General features: G+C 41.2%; 1 protein-coding gene across 1 annotated transcript; it reads right to left on the reverse strand.

Moving 5' to 3' along the window:
• Nucleotides 1-1,116: 1,116 nt before the first annotated feature.
• Nucleotides 1,117-24,523, reverse strand: podxl2 (podocalyxin-like 2). Its single transcript, XM_051415186.1, has 14 exons — nt 24,187-24,523; nt 13,129-13,472; nt 11,708-11,926; nt 11,584-11,677; nt 10,025-10,134; nt 9,437-9,650; nt 8,802-8,975; nt 8,445-8,701; nt 8,267-8,341; nt 7,252-7,408; nt 6,037-6,098; nt 5,100-5,279; nt 4,789-4,950; nt 1,117-4,665 (listed from the first exon to the last, which is right to left on the reverse strand). The coding sequence occupies exons 1-14, from the start codon at nt 24,236-24,238 to the stop codon at nt 4,606-4,608; spliced, it is 2,160 nt and encodes a 719-aa protein (XP_051271146.1). The 5' UTR covers nt 24,239-24,523; the 3' UTR covers nt 1,117-4,605.
• Nucleotides 24,524-25,002: the final 479 nt, after the last annotated feature.

Below are 25,002 nucleotides of genomic sequence, written 5' to 3' on the forward strand. Positions count from 1 at the left end.
AGCTGCACCTCCAGACATCAGTCCATCAAGCTCCTTAAGTCTATGGATGACTCTAATTGGGCTCATCTCTGGTGACCTGGTGCAGTCAGAACAACTCTATAGACAGTGGAGATGGTCGTCATCGACATCGACACCATCATCACCCAGGACCTGGAGTGGAGCTGGATATCAGTTTCCTCACCCAGCAGAGGGAACTGATCTCTTTCTGTGGCAGTGATGGTGCATTCCTACACTGCAGTCACTGAGTCCATCACCATCTGGTACACTGCTGCCTCTTAAGGACAGACTTAACGGCAGACAGCAGCGCATAATACTTCGCTCTGCCGAGGAGCTGATCAGCTGCTGTCATCCATCCCTGCAGGACCTTGATGGCGTGCAGGTAAGATTGTGGTTGACCAACAAGGGCCCGGTTTCTTCCCGACTGCAGCCGGTCTCATGAACAACAATATTATTATTTTAAATGTTTCTATCTTTTATTTATGTTTCTTGACTTTTTATTTATATGTTATTTTCTTGTAACACATACTTGATTTGGGTATTTTAATAGAATTTGTTGACAATAACTTCTGTTTTCTTTTAGTTCTTTCTGGCAGAGTTTCTGCATCATAAAGATTTGATCAGAGCCGGCTGGATTCAAGACAAATTTAAGTCCACACAGAATTTCCTGTCAGCAAGCTTTGAAGAATCATGATGAAATCTGCACAAACCTCTGACAAGGGCAGGAAGTATACTGTGCTCCTCTGTTTCTCTCTGTCACTGTACAACTGACAGGAAACCTTGTTTAAAACGTGTTTTTAACATAACTAAGTCAACAGAAACCGTCGGCCAAGATGAATTATAAACCATTGATACACAATTATTAATTCTGTTTCATATTTTATTATTATTTTGCCTTTAATTGACAGGAGAGCTAAAGAAAGACAGGAAAGAGGGAGAGAGAAAGGGTATGACCCCCAGCAAAGGGCCACAGGTCGGACTCGAACCCACGGCTGCTGCAGTGAGGACTCAATCGTGGTACATGGGCACAAGCTCAGGAAATCAATCCGTCTATTTATCTTATCGACCCAGTGATCCAACTCAGGGTTGTGGAAGCAAAAATGATTACAAGAAACCAAATTTTCTCCAAACTTTATTTCTCACATTTAACTTATTACGCAGACAACCAAAAGAATGAGACAGTACAAGACCATAATGCATATAAATAGACATACAAAAAAAGGTAAGTAAAATAAATTAATAGAAATAAAATACCTGGAGATGAATGAATGGAAACTGAAAAACCTGGTTAAAAAAATCTCACCAGGAAACTAAGCTTGTTATCTTTATACAAACGAAGGGTCACTTATTTTTTGCTACAGCTGAATCCCCATTGACTTGCACTAGCACTGCTTACAAATGCAAACATACACGAGGCTGTCATCAGATTCTGAGTAGAAAAACTGTGAAATCTGTGAAAACAAATTGATTTCAAGCAACAAAAAGCAACACAATTTATCTTCAAACTCTAATTCAGTCTTTCAGCAAATAAAAGCAACAAAGGCTGTCTGTTTCTGTTTAATACTGTTGATCTCTGCAGTGCTGAAAGCTGCATGCTCTTTTCATTCTTTGTTTTATTGCTTTGTGTGCTTTTGCTTGCTTGCTGTTATTGTTTTAATAATTTCTTTTTTGTGATTTTGCCTGTGTACTCTGTAAAGCACTCTGGGTTGCCCTTGGGTATGAAATGTGCTAAATAAATGTGCCTTGCCTTCTCTAGTCTGTCTTCCAGCGGAGGACAAGGGGACTGTGTCTTGTGCTCTAAGAAACAATTAATCTACACTGCAGTCATTGAAGGTATTCAGGATGGACAGTCGTCAGTCCCAGCATGTCCTGAACGCTCCATAAATCCTGCTGACAAAGTGCATATCATGAATCAATCAGCGTAGTTTATAGTGAAGCCATATACAGTATTGTTACATTGAGGAAAGTCAGAGTAAAAGAGCTGAAGCACGGGCAACATCTTGATGAAATGCAGATGGGCAATACGACCTGTAACAGGAATGGAGATTGACAACTGCAGGAACAAAATGATCATAAAAAAACCATCTGAATAAAAGTAAACAAACACAATAAAACAACCTTTAAACATCACTGCTAGCAGCTGCCTATCTCCATTCCAGTTAACTCAATAGTGACTTTAGTCAGCTGGCACGTCTTACAAAAATATTTCAAATTATTTCTGTCCATCAGATGTGTTTAATATTATCGTAAATAGCCTCAACTCTCCGAGTCCATTAGGGCCAACAAGTCCCATTTTTGACAACTTAACTTCGTCTTAAATGTTGGTTAGTCAGTCATGATCACTGTGACTCTGATGACTCTTAGTGACTTGGACATGATCAGTTGTGTTATCATAGTGACTTGTACACAACCTTAATGACTTTGACATGACCGTAGTAACTCGCACGTGTCTGCAGAAACTCGACATGACTTGACGTAACTTGGACTGTGGGATGGCTGAAGTAACTCACACATGACCATACTGACTCAGACATTAACGTACTGACTTGGACATGACCATTGAGATTCAGACATGACCATAGTGACTAGGGAACGAATGTAACTTTGGACATGGCAATTAGTAACTTGGACATGACTGTGGGATGGCTGAAGTAACTCGGATGTGGTCCCACTGACTTGGACATGACCACAATGACTCTGACACGACTATATTAATTCAGACATGATCTTAGTGACTGGGACACGAATGCAGCCTTGGACATGACTGTAATGACTCAAACATGACCACAGTGATTCAGACATGACCATAGTGACTCGCACATGCCTGCAGTAACTCGGACATGATCGCAGTGACTCGGACATGATCGCAGTGACTCGGACAACCCTGTATTGATTCAGACACGACCGACTGACTTGGGCATGACTGTACTGATTCACAAATGACTTGGACGTAATCGTAGTCACTCGTTATAGTGCTTTAGACTCGACTGTGCAGACTTGAATGTCCTTTGTGACTCTGATGTGACTTTGTTGACTTGACTTGTGACTCGAACGTGACCGTAGCTATTCATGTCATGTCCTTGGTGACTCAAACATTTAACATTAAAACACTGAAGACTTGGGGCTCGACTTGGACCTCTTTTAGTTTTTTTTTTTTTTTTGGTTCACTGTGTAACTTTGCTATTCGTTCGTGCTTTTGGCCTCTAAAATGTTGCCCATGTGTCATAGCCTCAAGATTTAGCCGGGAGGATACAGCAGCCATTCCAACACTATTTTAAAAAAAGCATAATTAGGCTAACAGGACGTAAGTATAGCAATCACATGACTTGGTTCTAGAGTGTAAAGTAAACATCCTCAGCGGTTACAACCATTCCTAGGAGCAAAATAGAGATATTTCAGTCACTGTATGTAATACATTTAACATGATGCAGCATTTCAATGATGATAGTCACTATTTCCAAGAGGAATCAATAAAGTGCCAAAACCTTACTTTCAAAGTCGCTTCAGGCTATTCTTCCTGTTCAGTGATTTGGAGGAGTATCTAAGAGGAGTCACTGTTGTCTCGGGAGAAGAGTCAGACATCGGGGTAAATCCACTGATCATCACTCAAACTGGATATTCTTAATCAGGCCGTATGAATTACTTGCTGCTGTCGGCGATATTTGGTGTTTACTGACGAGTTTTAATGTTTAATTGACTGTGTGGGGAGTGTAAAAACACTCAAAAATGTTACATTCAAAATATTACTTAAGCAAAAGTAGAGTGATATTAGTAGAAAATGTACTTAAAGTATCAAAAGTAAAAGTACTTGTTATGCAAATGAAGGATTATTAATGTGTAATAGCATTTTACTGCCGCACTGTGGATGTAAATCGAGCTGATTTGAACTACTTTATATACTGTTGTGTAGTTTTAATCTATAATCTTTGTATCATTTTGTGTTTTTATGTACATATACACTCATTTGTACAGACAGCTTTCAGGTAAATGTAGTGGAGTATAAAGTATAATACTTGAGTAAATGTACTAAGTTATATTCCACCATTAATAAACAATGTCTCCTTGATATTATAACCCGGGTAAACTTCCAGTTGGGGCCATTTTGTCGAAGAATTTGACTTAATGTGAAATGAAACCCTTCCTGATGCTGCGGCTGTTGGAAACTTTAAAAGTTGTTTTACATTCAAACGTTGAAGGTGGAAAAAGGTGCTTTTGTGTTTTATTTCTCTCGTGCAGCCGCAGTGTAAAAGAAGCATAAGGCACACTAAAACAGATGTGTTTTTATGTAATGGTGACATTATCCAACATCAAGTAGAGATTATATTAAACGATTGGCAAGTTCATTGTCTTTCCATGAGTTCAGATTTGAAGCTGACATATACCCCGGTGTCTAACATCCATGAAGGTGTCAGTGACTCCTCCTCCTCGCCTCCATCCTAGCTTAACTCTGACTGGACATCTATTACTCTTTATACCCTTTAACTTCCATCAACTACTTCCTTTCCTTTTTCTTTTCTCCCCTTTTTTTTATTTGTATTCTTCTCATTTATCTCCACTTTATCCTCTGTCCATCCTTCATATATCCTGTCTCCTCTTCCTCTTCCTCCATCAGAGATGCGTGTCTTGCTCCTCTTCTTCCTCCTCAGTCGCCGCTTGATTGACAAACACCTGAAAAAGAAAGGACGAGAGTTTTCACGGCTGTTGCCGGGCAGAATAAAGTTACAGACTGTTCACCACTAAACCTTTCAACCCCCTCGTACGGCTGCTTCATCCCCTCACTCCTCTGATCACCTGCCAGCGATTGCTGTCCTCCCCGCCTCCTTCTCCTCCCCCCGCGAGCCCATTGGTGCTCGGCTTCTTCTCCTGCATCTCCGGCTGGCTGTCGTTGGCCACATCCAGCATCGGGTTGTCGTGGCAACCGTTTTCCACAAAGTGAAGTTCCTCAGCGTGAAACTGCGAAGTATTACAGGTGCGTCTGTTTTAGTGCACACCTGCACACGAGTGCATCTTCTGTTACATAACAGATGTCTGTGTGTGTGTGTGTGTGTGTGTGTGTGTGTGTGTGTGTGTGTGTGTGTGTGTGTGTGTTTGTGTGTGTTTACCTGTGTCTTAGTCGCAGGCAGTCGTCTTTGCCAGCAGATGTATATGAATCCAGACGTGATGATGACCATGCAGACGGAGCCGATGATCACCAGGACCACAAACAGCTTGCCGTAGTCGCTGCGGGTTTGACTGGGCCGAGACTGGCAACTGCCGGCCGCGCTGTAGTTCTGGATGCCAATCTGATGAAGCACACACACACACACACACACACACACACACACACAGTAGTTTGAACTGGATGTGAACACACACATCTTTTATCACAGAAAACATTTAAAGTTTGTGTATTTTAATGTATACAGTATTATATTTGCTAAGTACTTCATCAAAATGATTATTATAACTCATAATCTAATTATGGACTTTTACATACAGATAAAAGCTCATATTTGAGATATACAAACCCCCCCAGAAAGTTTTTAAAAATCAGTTCAGAAACATTATGTAATGGTAAGACGTGCTTTTTGTTTTTCCTGTTTCATTGATTAACCACTGCAACAGTTATTTTATTTTTTTGATGCCTAGAAAAAACGAAAAACAAAAGGAATTCTGAATTCTTTTTCAGTTTTCCAGATTTAATTAAACAGATGATACACACGTCAATTACCTGTGTATCAGTGACTTGGAAGTCATAGCACCAACATAGCAAATCCTGATCTTTATACACATTTTTGCTCAGCTTTCTAACAATAATCCAAACAAAGGAAGGAAGCTGTTTGTCTTCAATGAAAGTTGCTTCAGGCATGAACAGGAAGGTATCACAGTGAGCAGAAACATTTAAATATCACCCACATCTGGATACATATATATATATCTTATATAGATATAGTATATATACATATATATCTATCATACATATATATATATATATAGATAGATATATATGTAATCAATGCTCCATAATAAATGTAAATGTTAAGTTATTGGTCAGTTTACCTTATTCAAACTTTTCCTGATCTCTCCCAGCATTCCCAGCACTTCCTTGGTACCTATAACTCCTGGAAGACACCACACACGGAACAATGTTAACACAGTCTTGTGTGTGTGTGTGTGTGTGTGTGTGTGTGTATTTATGAGTGTGTGAATGTGTGGATGTGAATGCTAAGAAGCTCTCAAAGCACCAGAACAACTATTTCTTCATGTCTGAGCCGGTCTGCATCTGCATGAACGTCTTATATGAAAGATTCCTTCAGGTCTTGTTTGACATTTGCTGCTGATTCTTCTGAAGGATTTCCTGATATCAAACTGAAAATAACTGCATGTGACATGAAACCATTTATTTCCGTCTATTTTAACCAAAGAAATAAGGAAACTGCTCCAACACGTAGCTGCTGTTATGACTCTAACCAAATGTTTGATGGTCAAGTCAAGGTTAAAGTGAGCATTAAGGTTTGGGATTTATAGGAAGGTTTAAGCAAGGGCATCATTTCCACCTGGGAAATTATCGCCCACAACTTTTTAAAATCACTATTTTGTCTCATTAACTTTTATTGCTCCTGGCTAATGTCCGGTCTGGACGAAATGGGACCGAGGGAACTCAGAGACGGTTGTGCATCTTCAGAGACCTGCTCCATATTAACATCCCTCGATGTCCCGCTCGACCGACGGACCGCGTTCTGCTGCAGGACCAGAGGAGGCGGTCAAACATTATACAACCTCGTGTTGTGCAATAAAAGATGAATTTCCCTCATTGTTCGACTGTTTCAGGTGGATTTTATAACTGAACTCTGTCTGAACACTGTTCATCCTTCCACCACAGTCCAGTTAAGAGAAGGTCGAAGTGGATAGAAAATGTTTATTATACTTGTCTGAGTGGCCTCCAGTTGTTACTGTGCTCTCAGAGGAGTAACAAGCTGCAGCGAGTGAGTGCGTCGAGTGTTTAGCAGACTTTATGTGCCCTGGGTTTCGCCCTTTAGGCTACTTACAGGCTGCCCAAACCTGCAGGGACTACTCAGGACTGAAAGGTAGAGCCTAATACATTCTTCAGGTTAAAAAATCCTTTTTATTTCCATAAAATTGTCCCTAAAAAGTCATTATAATGCCCTAATGTGTCCTATTTAATGAGAAAGATGTATTTATGATATATTTCTTTCTATAAATCCTGAAGAGAAAATGTGTGTGTGTGTGTTTTGTGTGTGCGTGTGTGTGTACCATGCTCAGATGCCACGTTCATCAGCAGCTGGTGTTGCTGGTGTGTAGGCTTGCTGAGGTAGAGTACCCATGATCCCTCAGGGCTGTTCATTCTTCGAGCAAACACTCGCTCCATGATCCTCAACAACCGTACGCCCTGGTCTACACGAAACTCCTCCTGTCACACACACACACACACACATTTTTCTACAAGTTAATACTTGATTTCCCTGCAGATGTGAAAAAGTTTTTTATTTCTCTCTCTCTCTCTCTCTCTCTCTCTCTCTCTCTCTCTCTCAGACACAGCTGATGAAGCCACAAATGAGAAAATAGGAATTCTCAGATACAAAGAGGTCACTGCGGTGGCGGTGAGGGTTTCTGCTGCTGCCATGGCGACAGGCGCCATGGTGAAGGTCCCTCCTCCCTCACCGCTCACACACACAAATGCAGATGGCCTCCAGCAGTTCGATCTGTCTGTAAAACTCAAGCTGAACCTTTTGTTGTGGCTCTGACGGCGTGGGAGAATAGTCTGGCTGCTCCTGTACTCAAAGACCTTCACAATGGCATTCAAAAGCAGGATGTCGTATTGTTGATGAGATTAAATGGACAAGAAGACATCACCAGAGGAAGAGGAAGAGGAAGAGGTGTGCTTACAACCTCAGCATGTTCAAATGTGGCATAATGCTGCACACTTTATCTCCTCGGAGACATTAAGGATGATTGTTGTCAGGCTTCGGCTGGAATCTGATCTGTCCCCAAATCAGAAATGAGTATTTTTCCACAGCCAGGCCATAAAATAAATTCATCAACAGCTCTAACAGTTGCTACAAGCTCTCATTTAATCACTGTAGCTGTAAAAAATTATCTTGTTCCACTAATTTCATTGATTCTTGAAGTGCGTTTACATCACAACTTTATGATCCACGAACAGGACACATAAATCACATTAATGTCACAAATTCGTCTCGTAGGAACTCAGTCATGTTAAATGTTAAATGCAGCACTTTTAATTGGAATATTGCATCCTTGTACTCACGCAGTTCAAGTTTTGCGTCATGTTGAGGATGACGTAGCCTCGTCCAGCGAGCTCGCTCCAGTCCACACACACTACCTGAAAGAGTCAGCGTTGATTCGGGTTAAAACACTCAACACAGAAAGCCTTAGATTTAAGACCCGTCCTGTGTCTGTGCATATATGTGAGTGTGTAAATGTACCTGCTGCGCCTCCTCAAGCTCATCGAAGTCACCATCCGGTAAGAAGACCTCTGTGACCCCACCTCCCCGGACCTGTGACCTCTGGGCCGACAGGGGCGTTGTCTTTTCCAGCCAATCCCAGGAGGCGTCGGTGAAGCTGACGGTGGTGGAGGGATCTGTGGTGAGCGGGATGATGTGTCTGATCATTGTTTCCTCTTTCTCCACCGTTCCCCATTCGTCCTCCTCCTCCTCTTCACTTCTGTCGTTCGGTCCGACTCCTTTAGTGAAGACAAAAATGATCAGTTTATAATGCATTTATTTATCGTGATGTGAATGCGATGAAATAATCATTATTCTAATGTTAAAGAGCTTTCTCACCTTTTAACTCGTGTCCCTGCTCCTCCTCTTCCTCCACGCTGGGCTGCAGGGGCTCTCTGCTGGGAGCCATGCCCACCTCTGGTACAGTGGGATTCTGGGTAAATACACCTTTGTGTGCCAGACCCGTTTCCTCCTCTTCCTCCTCCCTCTCTGTCTCTTCATCCTCTATCTCATCTGCAGCCACAAACAAAGAGGTAAAACAAAAGCAGCATAGTTTGTTCCCTTTTTTTAAAATCTGTAAGTGAAGGCATCACCGTTCAAATGTGCATCAGTATGTACAACAAAAAGTGAATCCACCGTTAATACGACCCGGTTCAGTGCTGATTCTGACTTCAGTTCAGTAGTACGTTCAGTCTGTTCAGAGCTGTTACATTCATTTCAGTACACTAGTCTCTACAAGCAGTAGACATACTGTTAATATCTTAATATCAGTTTATTATTTACAAGAATCATCAGACTGTGATGATTTCTGTGCAGTACTCTCAGACTTCCTATAGCAGCCCATTGACCTGCCCCCTGCGGGTCAAAGACAACCGTGTTGGCTTCACTTCACTTCACAGACCCAGAAGCTCTGTCCACTAACTATATACTGTCAGTGGGAACCGACTGACACCACAGGTACACATTTTATGTACCTTTTGTATAACTTCCCAGCAGCCCAAAGTCTGTGCCTGTGTCAGTCTCAGGGGTGGAGGTTCCTACAGCGTCTCCACCTGCAGCAGTCGAGGTTGAAGCAGCAGCAGATGTAGTACTGGTTGTAGTGACTGAGGAGTGAAGGACTCCGTAGCCACTGGCATGACTATCTTCCTCCCCCTCTGCCTCCCACAGCTCTCTCTCCAGAGGACCCACCTGTGTGATAGAGGAAGACATAAATCAGATGATTGCATCAGTTCTTTGTACTCAGTTATCCCCATTTGGCCAATAGATATAGGCCAACGAGACACCACTAATCACATAAAGCATTTAAAGACTTATTAAACTGTTCAGCGCAGGGTCAGTAGGTGAGCCCTGGATTACATCTGATTTACTGCGATCCAATTAAAGCCCAACTGCAGCTGCTGATTTCTCTTTTCTGATGCTGCACACAGCAGTGATCCACCTGTCAGAGGCACAAACTGGAGCTTTTGTTAGGTGTCAATACTTGTTTTGGAGTGGTTGTTTTTATTGTAGACTGACATTTACAGGAATATATCAGCACCGAGGCGTCTTTAATCTGTCCTCACCTCCAGGACCGGTGATGAACGATGCTCCTCAAGCCCAGACTCGTGCACGTCAGCTGGGGAGGAGTTACTGGGCTGCTCTGAGCTGGAGGGGTGGAAAGATGGACTGTAGCCTGTGAGACACAAAGAGACATGTCAGAAACACATGTTTGTGTCTGTGTGTAAATAAATAAACCTCTTGGCAGCCATCCCTCTTTCTACGGCTGCCATGAGGTTTTGACAGTGAGCGATCAAAGACTGACACATGGTAGCTGTCGAACATTAACAAAAGAATCAACGTATGTCTTTGTTGAAATGATTATATTCAGCTTTGAATATTTGTACAGCCAGAAAATCTGATACTTTCTCACCTCTGTGGTTGATTTAATAACAAAAATAAGTTGTAGTCAGTTAACTTGAACAAACTGTTTGCTAATGGGACAAAAGGCAAATTTAGCCACTAAACCATTTTTATTACATTTTGTTGACACTGGCCTTTACTGGATCTGTTAGCACGCAATCTAGATATTATTATATTATTCAAATAGCACATGTTGCACATTGAATTCTACTGAAGACCAGGTTGCATCTTGTCAAATGAAACGTAGACAACATTTTTCAACAGCTGTTCACTTACATTACTCACTATTCATGATGACAGTGGTAAGTGCAGTTTAGCAGGTATGCAAAGTATAGCTGAGGCTGATGGGAATGGCATTGCACAAACTGAAGGTGACGCTATATGAAAAGTCAGATAATCACCAACGTTTTTACAATTCACCATGAAGAGAACATGAATGTTTCTAAAAAAAAATATCATGGCAATCCATCCAAAAGTTGTTGATATATCCAAACATTACTTTCTACCTGTTTGAGGAGGCTTGTGTGGGATTTAGTGGCATCTAGTGGTGTAGATGCCGAGCGTACAGGCGTATAGGAGAAACTACAGTGGCTGCAAAACACATGAAAAATGTCACACTACTGTAGAAACATGGCGGTTCAACATAGAAGGCTGTAGATATACACAGCTCATTCTAAGGCGACAAATACACAATGATTCTTATTTTCAGGTGACTGTAAATTATTATTATTATGAAATTTTTTTGCCAATCGATCCTCCTAAATGTTACACACTGGATCTTTAACCAGCAGCAGATTGCACAGACGTGAGTCAGCTCCCTGTCAATGTTTGCCTGAGGTAAAATTAATGTTTAAACCCAATATCTCCAGACTGAGCCGGCCACTTCCACTGCCTGCCACAGCTAACGCAGCAGATGCAATGTTTGACTAGCAAATAAGAAGAGTGTCGAGCAGCACAGTCTGTAGAAATGTTGGATTCAAACTTTTTGTTTTGTTCTGGGCAAACATGTTTTCACTTCGGGCAGACGGCAGACATCCGAACTGAAAGATGCCTTCGAAGATGCAACCTGGAAAACAGCTTTTCCCCTAAAGTTTGCATATGTGACCAAAAGCTGGAGTAGTGTGCAGAGAGCTGAGGTTACAAAGTGCTGCCTGCGGGTGTGTTGTGTGACGTCAACGGCCTTTATTGATTTGGTTCTGTAGGGAAAATAATTCCTGCTAACCAATCAGAGCGTCCAGATCTGGGGTTGTGTGGTTAGCCTCTAATGCATCCAGTACATGGACATCTTGATCGTCTGTTCCTCCTCCTCCTCTCTCTTCCTCCTCTCCACCGGCGTCTCCCCCTCTCCTCTCTCTATCCTCCCCTGTGTCTCTCTCCCACTCGTCCTCTCCTCCTCTTCTCTCTCGGTCCTCTCCTCCCTCCTCTCCTCTCTCTCTGTCCTCCATGTCCGTTCCATAGAAGCCAGAGGCCTCCAGGGAGGCGTCGCCAGCTCCTGGCCCACCGAGGAGCTCCTTCTCTGGGTCAGTGGAGTCTGCATCCTGGGGAACCGCTAGATGAACCATACGCTGGAAGTTGAAAGATATTTGGTCAGATTGATAACCAGCAAATTACCATAAATAAACCATATTGTTATTACTGATTCAGAACTAAATATTTTACTCTCCTGCACCGCTCCAAAAATGCTCATAGCTCAAACGTGGAGTGTAATTAAAGCACCTACAAGGAACCTTCATTTTGTATTGATTCTGTCAACCCCTGTGGACAAAAGTGTTTCTGCTGCTTTTTTCATTGATTTCAAGGGGAATCTGTCCGAATCCGACATTAGAAGTAACTATATAGAAATATCCAATCTTCTCTCTGACAGTCTTGTTTGTTTCTGTAGGTCATATAGAGGCATCTGTATTAAACTGAGACTGTTACACAACCAGTTAAAAACTCCTTGCAGCGTGTTTAATATTTACTGATTAATAGCTATAATGAATAATTACAAAAAGAGCATAACTTTGTTACGAAGTTGATTAAAAAAATGACACAGCAATATTTCATGTTGATGTTTTGTACGTGATCTCTGCTTCTGGTTTAAAGAGTGAATGTGACCGCAGTCCTTTCCTGCTCCAATTAATGTTACATAAATTAAGTGCAGAGAAGAAATTAAATGCTACTGAAATACCAATTGGCACCTTAACACACATAAAATATCTTTGGTTTTCACAAGACATGGAGACAGTAAATGTGTTGCATTGGTTTCTTAAACCACCTAAACTGGTCAACAGTATCTCATCACTTTTGTCCTTCACATTCCTCATTCACCGACGTGGTGACCGCACAAGCAAGAGTTATATACGCAAAAAATAGCCATATTAATCTTGTTAGAAACCACTGATTTATCCTTAAAGGACCAGTGTGTAGGATTTAGTGGCAGACATTGCAACCGACTGAATACCAAGCTCAAAGGAGAAACTACGGTGGCTGCAAAACCTGCAATTAATGCAAAATATCCTATCTAGAGCCAGTGTTTGATTTGTTTCTACTGTAGAAACACACAACAATTCTTATTTTCAGCTGATTGAACACTAATGAAAACATATGAATACTATATTTCTGCCAATAGATCCTGTTACTGTAACGTTACACACTGGACCTTTAAGTGGTTTTAATTTCCCTCTGCTTGGTCACATCTCTTAAGATTCTTAATTATTAAAGCTCCCACTTAGACTCATACAGATGCAGGCGTTTACCCACAGCACCACCTTCAACTCATCCTCACCTCCATCTCGTCTTCCACATCTAGGTTTTCATGCACAGCAGCGCGGGGCCTGGCTATATCCTGGCTGACGGACGACGGTGGGTTTAACTGAGAGGAGTTGGCAGAGTCCATCTTGGCCTGGGAACGGGATGTTTCGTGTATCTCTGGCCAGCCCATGTCATGAACCAAATGAGGTTGGGCTCGCACTAACTCTTGGACTGAGTGGCGTTTGGTTCTGATTAATTCCTGGATGAAGTGTGGCTGCGCTGGGGCCTCACCCTGGAACAGACGGGCCACCGGAGGACCGAGGGGTATGACCCGCTGGGATGAACCCAGTCTGAAGGCATCACAGCTGGCCAGAAGAGCTGCAGGAGAGAGAGAGAGAGAGAGAGAGAGAGAGAGAGAGAGAGAGAGAGAGAGAGAGAGGGAACACTGAGGATCATGTTGCCGTATCGCACTGCACCTTATTACATAAAAAAAAATGTTCTGGTAGAAGCCTGAAATGAAATTTTATTGATCTGCTTGAGGAAATTAGATTATCAGAAGAGTTTCATGGATTCATCAGGGTAAAGAAAATGAACACAAATGAATCAAAAACATCTACAACAGGAAATACATGGTGGGAATGAGAACAAATGAAGCAAAACAACTCAGATAAAACACATATTAAGTAGCCTGGAGGATGGGAAATAAGGGAAAGACTACAGATTATTGACAATGTTCGACCTTATCAACCTTAAATTCTTCCCATAACATGAATCAATGGATTAATAAATAGGAAAAAGCTGTACATTTGAATATAAATAACATATTTAACTTTATTCTCATTCATTCCTTCAGTTGTTTGGTTCATTAATTGTGACAAAACATATTTTTCAGTGTTTTGTATTTTTGTTTTATTGCGATTATAAAAAGAAAAACCACAAAAGCAGCATGAATGACTGTAGTAAACATACAAACATAAACATTTAATAAATGGTTTATAACACATTATCATGTGGTTGCGAGCAGATGTAAGTGATTATTATTTAATTCTTTTATTAAGTTGCTCTAACCTGAAACCTGATTCACTACGTACCGGAATCAAGTAAAATATGATCATTATAAGTAGATTTAAGACTTCATTTTATATATGTACATTTATTTTATCCTTTATTTTTTATTTAAACAAATGATTTATTTTTTCTTCAGCGCTTGTGTTTGATACTTTTTCATTCTCAAATACAAGCTTTTATTTACTCTCTTATGTCTAGGAATATAAATTAACATATTTTTATAATTACTTTACATGGATGAGCACTGATTAATCCTACTGTATGTATAATTGTCTGTGGCTCAGTAAATATATTTTAAACTAAATTGCTTGTTATAGAAAGTAAAGCATTCACATTTTTATTACTTTTTGATGTTTTACATGTTTCCGCCGGACACAGAAAAAAAAACCCTGACACAACATCTGCTAGCTAAGATTGGTTCGTGTGATAGTAAGATATAAGGAAATATTCTGTGACGTGATGCAAACTAGTCAAACAGTAATAAAAGTTTGGATGATATGGCGTTAATTTAATCTAACTCATGTTTATGTAGCCACAACATTATTTTCCGCCAGAGGTGCAGCTCAGCCTTAATAAAGACATGAACTCCCCTGAAAACACAATTCATAAAATCCTGACAATACGCTATATGCCTTGCATTTCTAATTTTTTTGTATCTTCATTGTCATACATTATGCGTTAACTTGGACTACTATTGATGTAGGATCTGTGCATGAGGGTGATTCATCACTAATTCACTTTAAGAAAAGAGATCACATCTCTCCTGTACTAGCTTCTCTGCATTGGCTCCCTGTAAAATGTAGAATATAATTTAAAATCCTCCTCCTCACCTATAAAGCTCTTCATGGTCGGCCCCTTCATATCTTAAGAGCTCATAGTACCCTATTACCCCTCTAGAACACTACGTTCTCTGAATGCTGGCTACTTGTGGTTCCTATAGTTCTAAAGTAGAACAGGAGCCAGAGCCTTCAGTTACCAAGCTCCTCTCCTGTGGAACCAGCCGTTTGGTTCGGAGGCAGACACCCTCACCACATTCAGAGTAGGCTTAAGACATTCCTCTTGATAAAGCTTATAGTTAGGCTGGATCGGGTCCTGAACCATCCCTTAGTTATGCTGCTATAGGCCTAGACTATCGATTTCCCATGGTGCACTGAGCTCCTCCCTTCCTCTCTCTTTCTGCACTATTCATGTCCCATTAATGCATGTTACTAACTTCTTCTTCCCCGGAGTTCTTGTGCTTCGTTCGCAGGTTCTTGTCGATCCTGGTGGAGCCTCCTGCCATGGTCCTGCTGATTGCCATTGCCAATACTGTTGTTGCTGTGCACCTGTTGTCTGTCTCTCGCTTCTCTCTCTGCCTCTCTCTCTCTCTCTCTCCTCCTCTCTCTTCTCTCTCTCCCCCAACTGGTCGAGACAGACGACCACCCACCTAGAGCCGGATCTGTCCTGGTTTCTGCTTTAACAGGCAGTTTTTCCTTGCCCTTGTCTCAGGTCTTGCTCATGGTGGTACTGTGGGTCTCTGTATTAATGTTATAAGAGTTCGGTCTAGACCTGCTCTATTTGAAAGTGTCCTGAGATAACTTCTGTTATGAATTGGCGCTATACAAATAAAATTGAATTGAATTGAATTGAATTGAATTTAATAAAGATACTTCAGATCAGTCCACCCTCCCTCCCCCAAACCGAAACAGTAGAAAAAGTGAGCTCCCCTGAATGAGACGTTATTAACTAAGAGTTTCTCATAAAGACAAGTCAAATGAAAAGCAGACACAGAGTTAGAGCTCGAGTAGCCCTGAGTGGATTGACAGATACCAGATAACAATCCCTACACAGGCAGACCTGAGAAAGAATAGAGATAAGAGCACTCTGTTTCCACTTTTGCTCTCGGAAAGTCACCGCATGGAGGTAAAGAGCACTTTTATTTTGTCTTTAAATGTATCTCTTCACTTTATATCTACTTTAATTCTCTCTTTCAGTCTTCTTCATTCCTCCATTTGCTCAACAGTTCACTGATTCATCCGTGGCTACGTCTGTCTTTCATTCATTAGTTCATCCAACCACCCATTCATGTGATTTCTACACACTTTTGCAGTCATCGTTCATTCACTCACTCTCTTCCTTCTACGTGTCCATCCATCCATCACTAATCCCCGTCACTTGGCATAGAGGTTGAGTCCTCACCAGTCTCCCTCATGTGTCCCCACAGCGCTCTATGTCTGGGACCACAGATGGCCGTCTGACCTCAGGGGCCGACTGAGCAGATTATGATAACATGCCAACTTGTCTCAAACACGTCTGCAGCATGTTAAGCTCACCGTCACCACAAAGCCCCACAGTCTTAGATGACACAGATTCCTTCCTGCTGACTGAAGCATTTCCAAAAAGAAGGAACTTGTGTGTTCAGAAGCTGAGCTGATGAGCTTCTTTTTGTTCAGTCAAGAACCCACAAAAAGTTTCTTGAGGAATAATTAATGAGCAAGACGCAGGGAACAGACAACATTATATCCGTCCAATTATAGCCTCATCTGGCAGACGTAGGGCGCCAGGAGCGGCAATTGATTGTTTTAGCCCGTTTAGTAAGTCATAGTGGAACACAACTGATGCCACATGGGACGCCTCATGACGTCCTGACAACATATTAAGAGTTTTTTTGCTTTCCACAACAAATTCCAAGACATGTTGTCAAGTAGTAACACAGAAAGCTCTGCACACAACTGTAAACATGGCGAAACAAAAGAACTGCTGCTAGTGGCTTTATTGTAGCGTGCAGATCAGTCATGAAGATCTTTTTTCGTGCCCTTATGCCCACTTGTGGTATATAATCTTTTTCTTCAACTCTAGAGTAAGAAGACATGAATTCTACGTTCTACCAGTGGCCACGTGCCCTCACTGTGCACGCCTGCCCGTGACACCAGCGGCGATTGGACGTCCTTTCTGTGCTTCAGGAGGATAATGATAATCACTGTTGAAGAACCACTGGACAACTTGGACTCTTGGACGGAGGGTTGCAATGCAGGGCAAGAGTCCTCTGACTTTTCTCCCTCCAGCTCCCCTCCTGGTTCTGGCCTCTTCCCAGTGGAACTTGGAATCTGATGGCGGGAAGGAGGCGACGTCTGCTTTCCATGAATGAATGGATGGCAAAGTTAATAAAAAAGGAATACACGATCCAGTTCACCAGCGTTTCCCCACCTTTTCCAGACTGGAGACTGTCATTGCATCACAGACGGACGCAGCTAGTCTGATGACAGAGCTGTTTCCTCCTAGAAAAAGGAGCTATTTCCAGAGTCCCATAAGGAGAGGAGCACAAAGCTTATCACTCCTGTTACATCCTCATGCCAAAGAAAACAGTTGAAATGAGACCAAATCTCAACCAGCCCCTCTTCAGCAGAGACCATTTCACATGCTCTTAAAACGTGTGCTGGAGTGTGTGCATCTCAGCGTTTGCTTCACATCCCCATCCTCACGAGACACCCAGTATCATCCAGCATGGCGGTCCCTAGCACCTCCTTCCCGTTGTGAAAGATGGAGAGGGATGTTTGATTATGAGCAACACGTAGTCTGTCATGTCTCTCGACCAAAGCCAAAGCAAATATTAATTACACTTTAATCGCCGTAATGGACAGAAATATTGTGTAGTAATGCTGACAGGTTGGTGTTTAGCAGGTAGAATGTTAACCACGTTCATCATCTTAGTCTAGTGCGCTAACATGCTTCTTATAAATGACAGAAACACCTGACAATACAATATAGTTCAGTAAAACACAATAAAGCCTCAGAAAGGTTGAGACATTAATGAAACTCTGCACATACAGAATTACAAAGCTCACTGAGAATGAAAAGCTTCCCCAAAGGTACCATTTGGTGCAGGATTGGGTTATTTCAGTTCATCCTGAGGATGTAACCAAGTTTCATAACAATCCATTGATTGATTCTAGCTCTGCAATGAGTGACACAGCAATATTGGATATTCTCATTTGAGGCAACTGGGTTTTCCATCTAGAGAGCAAACAGTGGCATTAAAGAACTCACTAAAATTCACAGTTAATTAGGCAAATTAGGACAAATAAACTGCATTGTGAGCATTATATTTATACTAGTTCAGCACGTACAATATATACGTATATGTATGTATACATAAACGTCATAGCTAACACTCAGAAACATATTTTGGTGCATTGTTTATCTGTAATATGAGAATGTGTGCGACCAGGCGACTCATTGGTTTATACTTGATTCTAACATAGTATTTGTTAATGTTTAGCCTGTTAGCATTTGTGTTAGCAGTGTGAAGAAGTTGTCTCCATTCCTCATCTTTCCAACAATTTATTTTCTGCTGTGTGATGAACTTTGCAGCGTCGGGGGGGTTCTGGACTCATAATAACGCTTTTATTCTGGTAATTACTTTGTGCCCGAGACACTGCGTGGGAGGACATACTGAAACTTTCTAAAACTGCAATTATAGAAGGGATGGAAAGCATGTTCAGGTCAAAGCAGCGGCGATTACTTCATGTACAAGAGCACTCAGGAGAAATATGAAGTTCCAGTTCTTATGGCCCTTTCGTTAAAGGTGCAGTTATATATTTTTGCATCTTTTCTTTGCTTCAAGACTATTTAATCCTCCTGAAGACGTAAATGGGTCACAAATATATGGTTGCATTTTTTTAAACTGGCTCAGTAATTTCCTTAAACAGCTGGGAACTGTCGTTGTTAGTGGTAAAATGTTACTCAAACAGTAGTAAAGTGTGTGGATGAGGACCATGGGTGACACTTTAATGGTCCAGACTGAAATATTTCAGCAACTATTTGATGGATTGATGTGATATTTTGTGCAGACATTCGTGAGACTTTGGTGATTTCAGTGTGTCTAATATTTTGATTTATGATCAAAAACCTGCAGAACTAATGACATTCCCATCAGCCTCAGAGGTACACGAAACCAACATGGTGAACGTGGTTAACTTTATCCCTGCCAAGCTTAGTCATTGTGTTAGCACGCTGACATTAGCATGTAGTTCAAAGCACCACTGTGCCTTGCAGAGCTTCTCGTAACTAAGCCTGATTTATACTCCATGTGGAGCCGCAGCCTCACTCCTATGAGAGCATTTGTGCTTTTTGCACTGGTGTGTCTGCGTTGCTCTGCAAACAACACCAAAATGCTAGTTGGCGTCGGGGTTTCTATGCCACTGTGTAGCGCCAACGGCCTCGTCTCTCTCCTCAATCTGTCTTTCATTCTGTGTTTTCCTCGTTTCCTTTTTCTTCCCCTCGACGAGGGAATACGAGGGGGCAAACCAGAGCGTGTCATGCAGCGAGGCAGCGTCCTACATGTCTGTTTGTGTCTGTCTGTGTGAAAGGACACACCTGAAGAGGGATTCTCAAACAGCTTTATTAACTCATCTGGGTGTTTTACACAAGTCTCACCAACACACACACCAAGGCGGTCAATCAGTGTCAAGGTACGGTGTACGGTGAGCCGATGTGCTTTCAGGCTTTAGCTACATAGACAAACAATACTAGTTAGTAGCATCAGTTCTGCTGTTTTGGTCTTTTCATCAGATTTGTGGACAATAAGATGAACAGAATATTGTCAGACTGGTCCTTTAAGGTGAGACAGAAACATCAGAGCACTGTTATCAAAGTCTACTCTGATAATCAGAGTAGACTTTTAGTTCACCTTTAAAAAAATGCTTAGTGTAAAAACCAGCGGCCTGTAAAATGTCCTCCTCGCTCTGCTGCTCTCTGTGGATGACGGGTCCACAGAGCCGGTCAGATAAGGGATCCATCACCCAGAAGGAAAAGTGCTGTGGTTGTTTTAATCCGCTGATATAAATGCACATTAATAAAGTCTGTCTGCACTTCCAACAATCCAAAGACCAAGAACACCAAGAGAGGATAAAAACAGAGTTCAACTGTGTTTGTTACGGATATAAGTTATAGATAATGAGCCAGATAACACTGTAAAGATACAGCTTCTACACTGACCTCCCACTGATGTTTGAATATTTGGCTGGAAGAAGACTTGCAGTGTCCATTACAGAGGGTGTAAAATGTGCCGTTGGTGCTGATTCACCGCAGTCTCACTTTTTGAAGCTTCCTGATGCGGCATTATTGTTCAATATACGCAAGAGATTTATTTATAGCACGACTAATGCAGTGGTAGTGAAACAGAACAAATCAATATTTCTGTATTTACAATGTGAAAGGGGTCTCGCCTATTGGTGAACACACAGGGATCAATCACCTGGATCCACAGCTCTACGGGGCATAGCGTCTTTCAGCGCTCTCACCAGAGTCTTATTTGTCACTGTGTGCTATCGGCGCTACCGGCTCACGAGCTGGTGAACAGAGTGGAACTGAATCAACACAGCTGCATCAAAGCAGATGTTCTTTTAATGAATTTACTAATATGTTTTGTCTGTATTGCAACAGTCTGATAGATCGTATGCTTCTGCAGCAGAGAACTCCGATCAGCACTTTTACTTTACGTCCATTTTATGCCGCTTCGTACTTTTACTCTACTGCATTTGTTTGACAGCTTTTCGATTCTTACAGGGTTTCTGCAGGTTAAATGTGAGACTTTTTACAACCATTATGAACCTACTTCACATCCATATTGACCAAAAGAAGTATACGAAAGAAAATCTGTTTAAAAGCGAGACTGATTAATTAATCCAGTACATTTTTAAGATCTGTCAAAATCATATCTTAAACGTCCAGTGTGTAACATTCAGGAGGATCTATTGGCATAAATGGAATATTATATCAATAGGTATGTTTTCATTAGTGTATAATCACATGAATGTAAGAATTATTGTGTTTTTGTTACTTTAAATGAGCTGTTTTTATCTTGCCCAGAACGGACAAACACTGTAGATACAGACTTGCACGTTTCTCACAAGGTTATTATGGATAAAGTTCCCAGCAGGATATAAAATAGTTCAAATTAGCTCCATCTTTAGCTGCAATCCTAATGATCAATCAATAATATAACATTCTGCATAATGAGTACTCTTACTGTTGGTACTTTAAGTATATTTTGATGCAGTATTTCCACCCTGTCCTCCTTCCACCAGTAAACACACATAAACTCTCATGCTGCCTCGTCTCACCACTACACAGCGAGTGGCCTTGAAGTTTTTTGTCTACAAAGGCAACTTTGCAGCATAATTACTTCAGAAAAATCTCTCAGAGTCCATCCAGCAGCCGGAGGGACCCGAGCAGCTGAGTTAGCCTTATCAGCTTAACACAGATAAGCTCCACGCTGAGCTCAAAGAGGCAGCAGGGCGGGGGTGGTAGGGTGGTGGAGGGGGGACGCGAGCAGGTGCTGGAGGGGAGATACCCTCCAAAGTTCATCAAACCACCAAACCTGAGATTACAGATGGAGGAAGAAAAAGTCCTTCCTTGACAAAAAGAAACACTGATTGTTGCTGGGAAAGAGGAGAGAAAGCTGTCCATCGATACCCGGAGAACACAGTGTGAACTTTACTGTAACGCTTTTAAAACCAGCGATTCCTCCGGGGGAACGGAGGAAGAACATTATTGAGTCTGTGGACAGAACACTCACTCAACCTCTGGTTAGAAAAACAGATTGAGTTTCAGTCTTAAGCGTCAATAAATCACTTGAACTGAACTTCATTTGTCCAACCGGGGTTCAGCTACAGTGTCTCAGTTTTAGAGGGGATGAAGGTGTCAGCTGGCAGCGAGGATACAGGAGGAGGAGGTCTAGTTCTGGTCGGTCAGGAGTGAATCATCTTCACAGCTGTTGATTGGATTACTATGAAATTACAATCAATCTTAATGACTCTGGCTGTTTCCTACGAAGGGATGTAAACACAACTCACAGTTCATGATATTGAGTTGATGGTGATTTTCTGCTGCTACATGAGGCTACTGATCGGGATGATTAGACATTCGGGGCTGCACGATATGGTGAAAAACATCAAACTGCGATTATTTTGACAGATATTGTGATTGTGATATGATTTATGATTAGTGGGGGAAACACAAATGCAATTTTTAATGAAAAAAACTACTAGAATCATGTTGATGGGACATTTTTGGGGGTTAGTACCAAACAAACGTGTTTTCTTACATTATATTTGTTGACCAGAACATCTCTGTAGAGCTACATTACTTCATTAAAGCTATCAAAGAATTCTTATTTGCATATTGCACTCAGCCATATTGTGATTTTAATGTTATTCCTATTAATTATTTAAAATAGTCTTAGAGTGGTTGTACATTTCCATGAACTGCAGCCTTCAGTGTCAGTTCACATGGTCAATAAAATCTTTGTTCTTGTTGTTTCTACACTGTAGAGTAAAACAATCTGTAATTTAATGGTGTTTTTTGTAGTTTATTTTAAAGATTTCTGTATTTTTTTAAATATATAAAAATATTATTAATAAAATTCAGCCTGTGAATTTAATCATAAAATTGCTATTTATTTAAAGAAAATGTCAATTTTTTCACATAAAAAGATTCAAATACAGTTTTATTCTGCAGATATTTATTGTTTATTTAATAAATTCAACTGTTAAATACATAAAATTAGTGACAACTAACAGTAAAATAAGTATTTGTTCTGTAATTTTACCTGGATTTGTTGGATAATTGACGATATCTTAATAATTATGGAAGCTTTAATTTTGTGTACAGTCAGCCACAGTATGTTTGTAGGGAGGTATTACCCATGGTGTCACCCCTAAAGCCTCCCTCCCCTCCCCTCTCTCTCTCTCTCTGTACTATAACACCCCTCAGATCAGCTTAGGGACCCTCCCCCCAAATCCCTCCTCACCCCAGCTGAGAACTCACCATCCTCTTCCTCACCTCTTCTCCTCTTCTTCTTCCTCACCTAATCAAAGCAGCCCGCAGATTTCTTTCCAAAATGTTTCATCATCAGGATGAAAACAGATTTTTTTACAAAAAACATAGACCGAGGCAGAGAAACTGGAGCTGAACGTCCATAATTCACCAGAAAAAGAGCTGCTGGAACATCAAAGATCCACGAAAAACAACCAGAGGAACTACTGGAGCTGCAAATGATGATAATAATCCACAATTATCATTATGGCTGAAACAATTAACCCATTAGTCATTGACGGAACATTAATCTGCATCTAATTCATGATTTTTTTGTCATTTTTCAAGCAGAATGTGTCCAAATATTTGAACCAGCTTCTTAAATGTGATTTATTTCTGCTTTTCTTTGTCACATATGAATGTATTTTGCTTTTTGGGGCTGATCACTTTAAGCTGTGTGGAGGGGTTTTTACTATTTGTTCACATGTTTAAGACAAAATGATTAATTGATTAATGGAGAAAATAATCTGTAGATAATAGATATATTGATAAGATATTGAAAATATCTTAATTATCTGATTGTTTAAGCAATTTATCAGGATAAAATCAGATTCCAGACTCTTAATTGTGAGATTTTGCTGCTTTTTCTAATATTTTTTATGATTGTAAACAGACTATCATCTTTATTTTATTGTATTTTCATTTTATTCCACAGCCTGATCAAAACAGAAAAGCTTTGCTTTGCTTCATCACATAATAAATAAATGTATTATCATCATCCATGACAGTGCAAAAAAAAAAAAACATGCTGACAGCCTCCATCCAGTAAAAAAACTCATTTATGTGATGAAGATGATTATTATTCTTCATGCGATGTCTCGTGTGTGTGTGTGTGTGTGTGTGTGTGTGTGTGTGTGTGTGTGTGTGTGTGTCAGACACTGCAGTGTGTGTGTGTGTCTGCTGATTTAAGTGCACTGCGCGCCTCCCACACACTGACAGCCCGGTGCCCGGTGGATAGAACCGGGCCGGTTGCTCCCTCACACAGCCACTCACACCCCCGTTAACTCTCTAATTGGGAGTTAAAACGAGTCCGTGGAGCTCAGTGGGGACTTCACACTGCTCCTCTCTTCATGTGTGATGTTTATTAAAGTCTCCTCAGACCTGCTGCGTATTCTCTGCGTTACTGTTGTACAATGTATCCTATTACAATGAGGAATAAAGAACTCACCGATCAGCGCGAGGTGGAGCGGGCCCGGCATGTCTGCTGCAGTGCTCAGCATCCCTCCCTCCTCCGAGAGGACAGACCGCAGATTTCAGCTGCAGATGATGCGCTCTGGATGTGACTGGAGGCCGTCAGGAGGAGCGCCGTGCTCATGGCGGGCTGTCTCTGTCTGTGTGCGGGCTCAGCTGTCTGCGGTGCAGAGGGAGACAGACAGACAGACAGGCAGAGAGAGAGAGAGAGAAAGAGAGACAGACAGGCGGTGTGTGCGGACTGAGCTGTGGTCAGATCAGGATCTGCTCTGCTGCACCACCGACGTTGGGAATAAACCCCCTGCAGCTGCCTGTTGTTGCCCCGGATGGCCGCTAGGTGTCGCTGCCGCAGACCGACTCTCGGCTGCTGCTGCGTTCAGGTGCGCCTCGGAAAACTGTGATTCACAACTTTTATTGAAGAATATACAGAAAATGTAAAAGCAAATGATCAAGAAAGAGAACAGCTGAGCAGAATTAGAAAGATAGTTACTTTAATTTAGTACAAGTTTCACAATATTTAAATAGAATACTTTCCATTACTTTTACACCTAATAATTAAAATATATAAATATAAACAAGACAAATATAAGTGAGAAGATATTTCATAGAGGTATGAACATGAATTGATTAAATCAGATACTTCCAGTCACCAGTTACTTATTTTATGAAGGATCTTCCAACTCGATTCTTTCAACACAACAAAAACATGTTTGTGTAAATAAAAACAAGAAATATCAATAAAAAGTATTTATGTGTGTTTTATAAGACAATAGAACAAATTAACCTTCGATTT

This window comes from Dicentrarchus labrax, unplaced genomic scaffold (genome assembly GCF_905237075.1).
Source record: "Dicentrarchus labrax unplaced genomic scaffold, dlabrax2021, whole genome shotgun sequence".
NCBI classification, from domain to species: Eukaryota; Metazoa; Chordata; class Actinopteri; family Moronidae; genus Dicentrarchus; species Dicentrarchus labrax.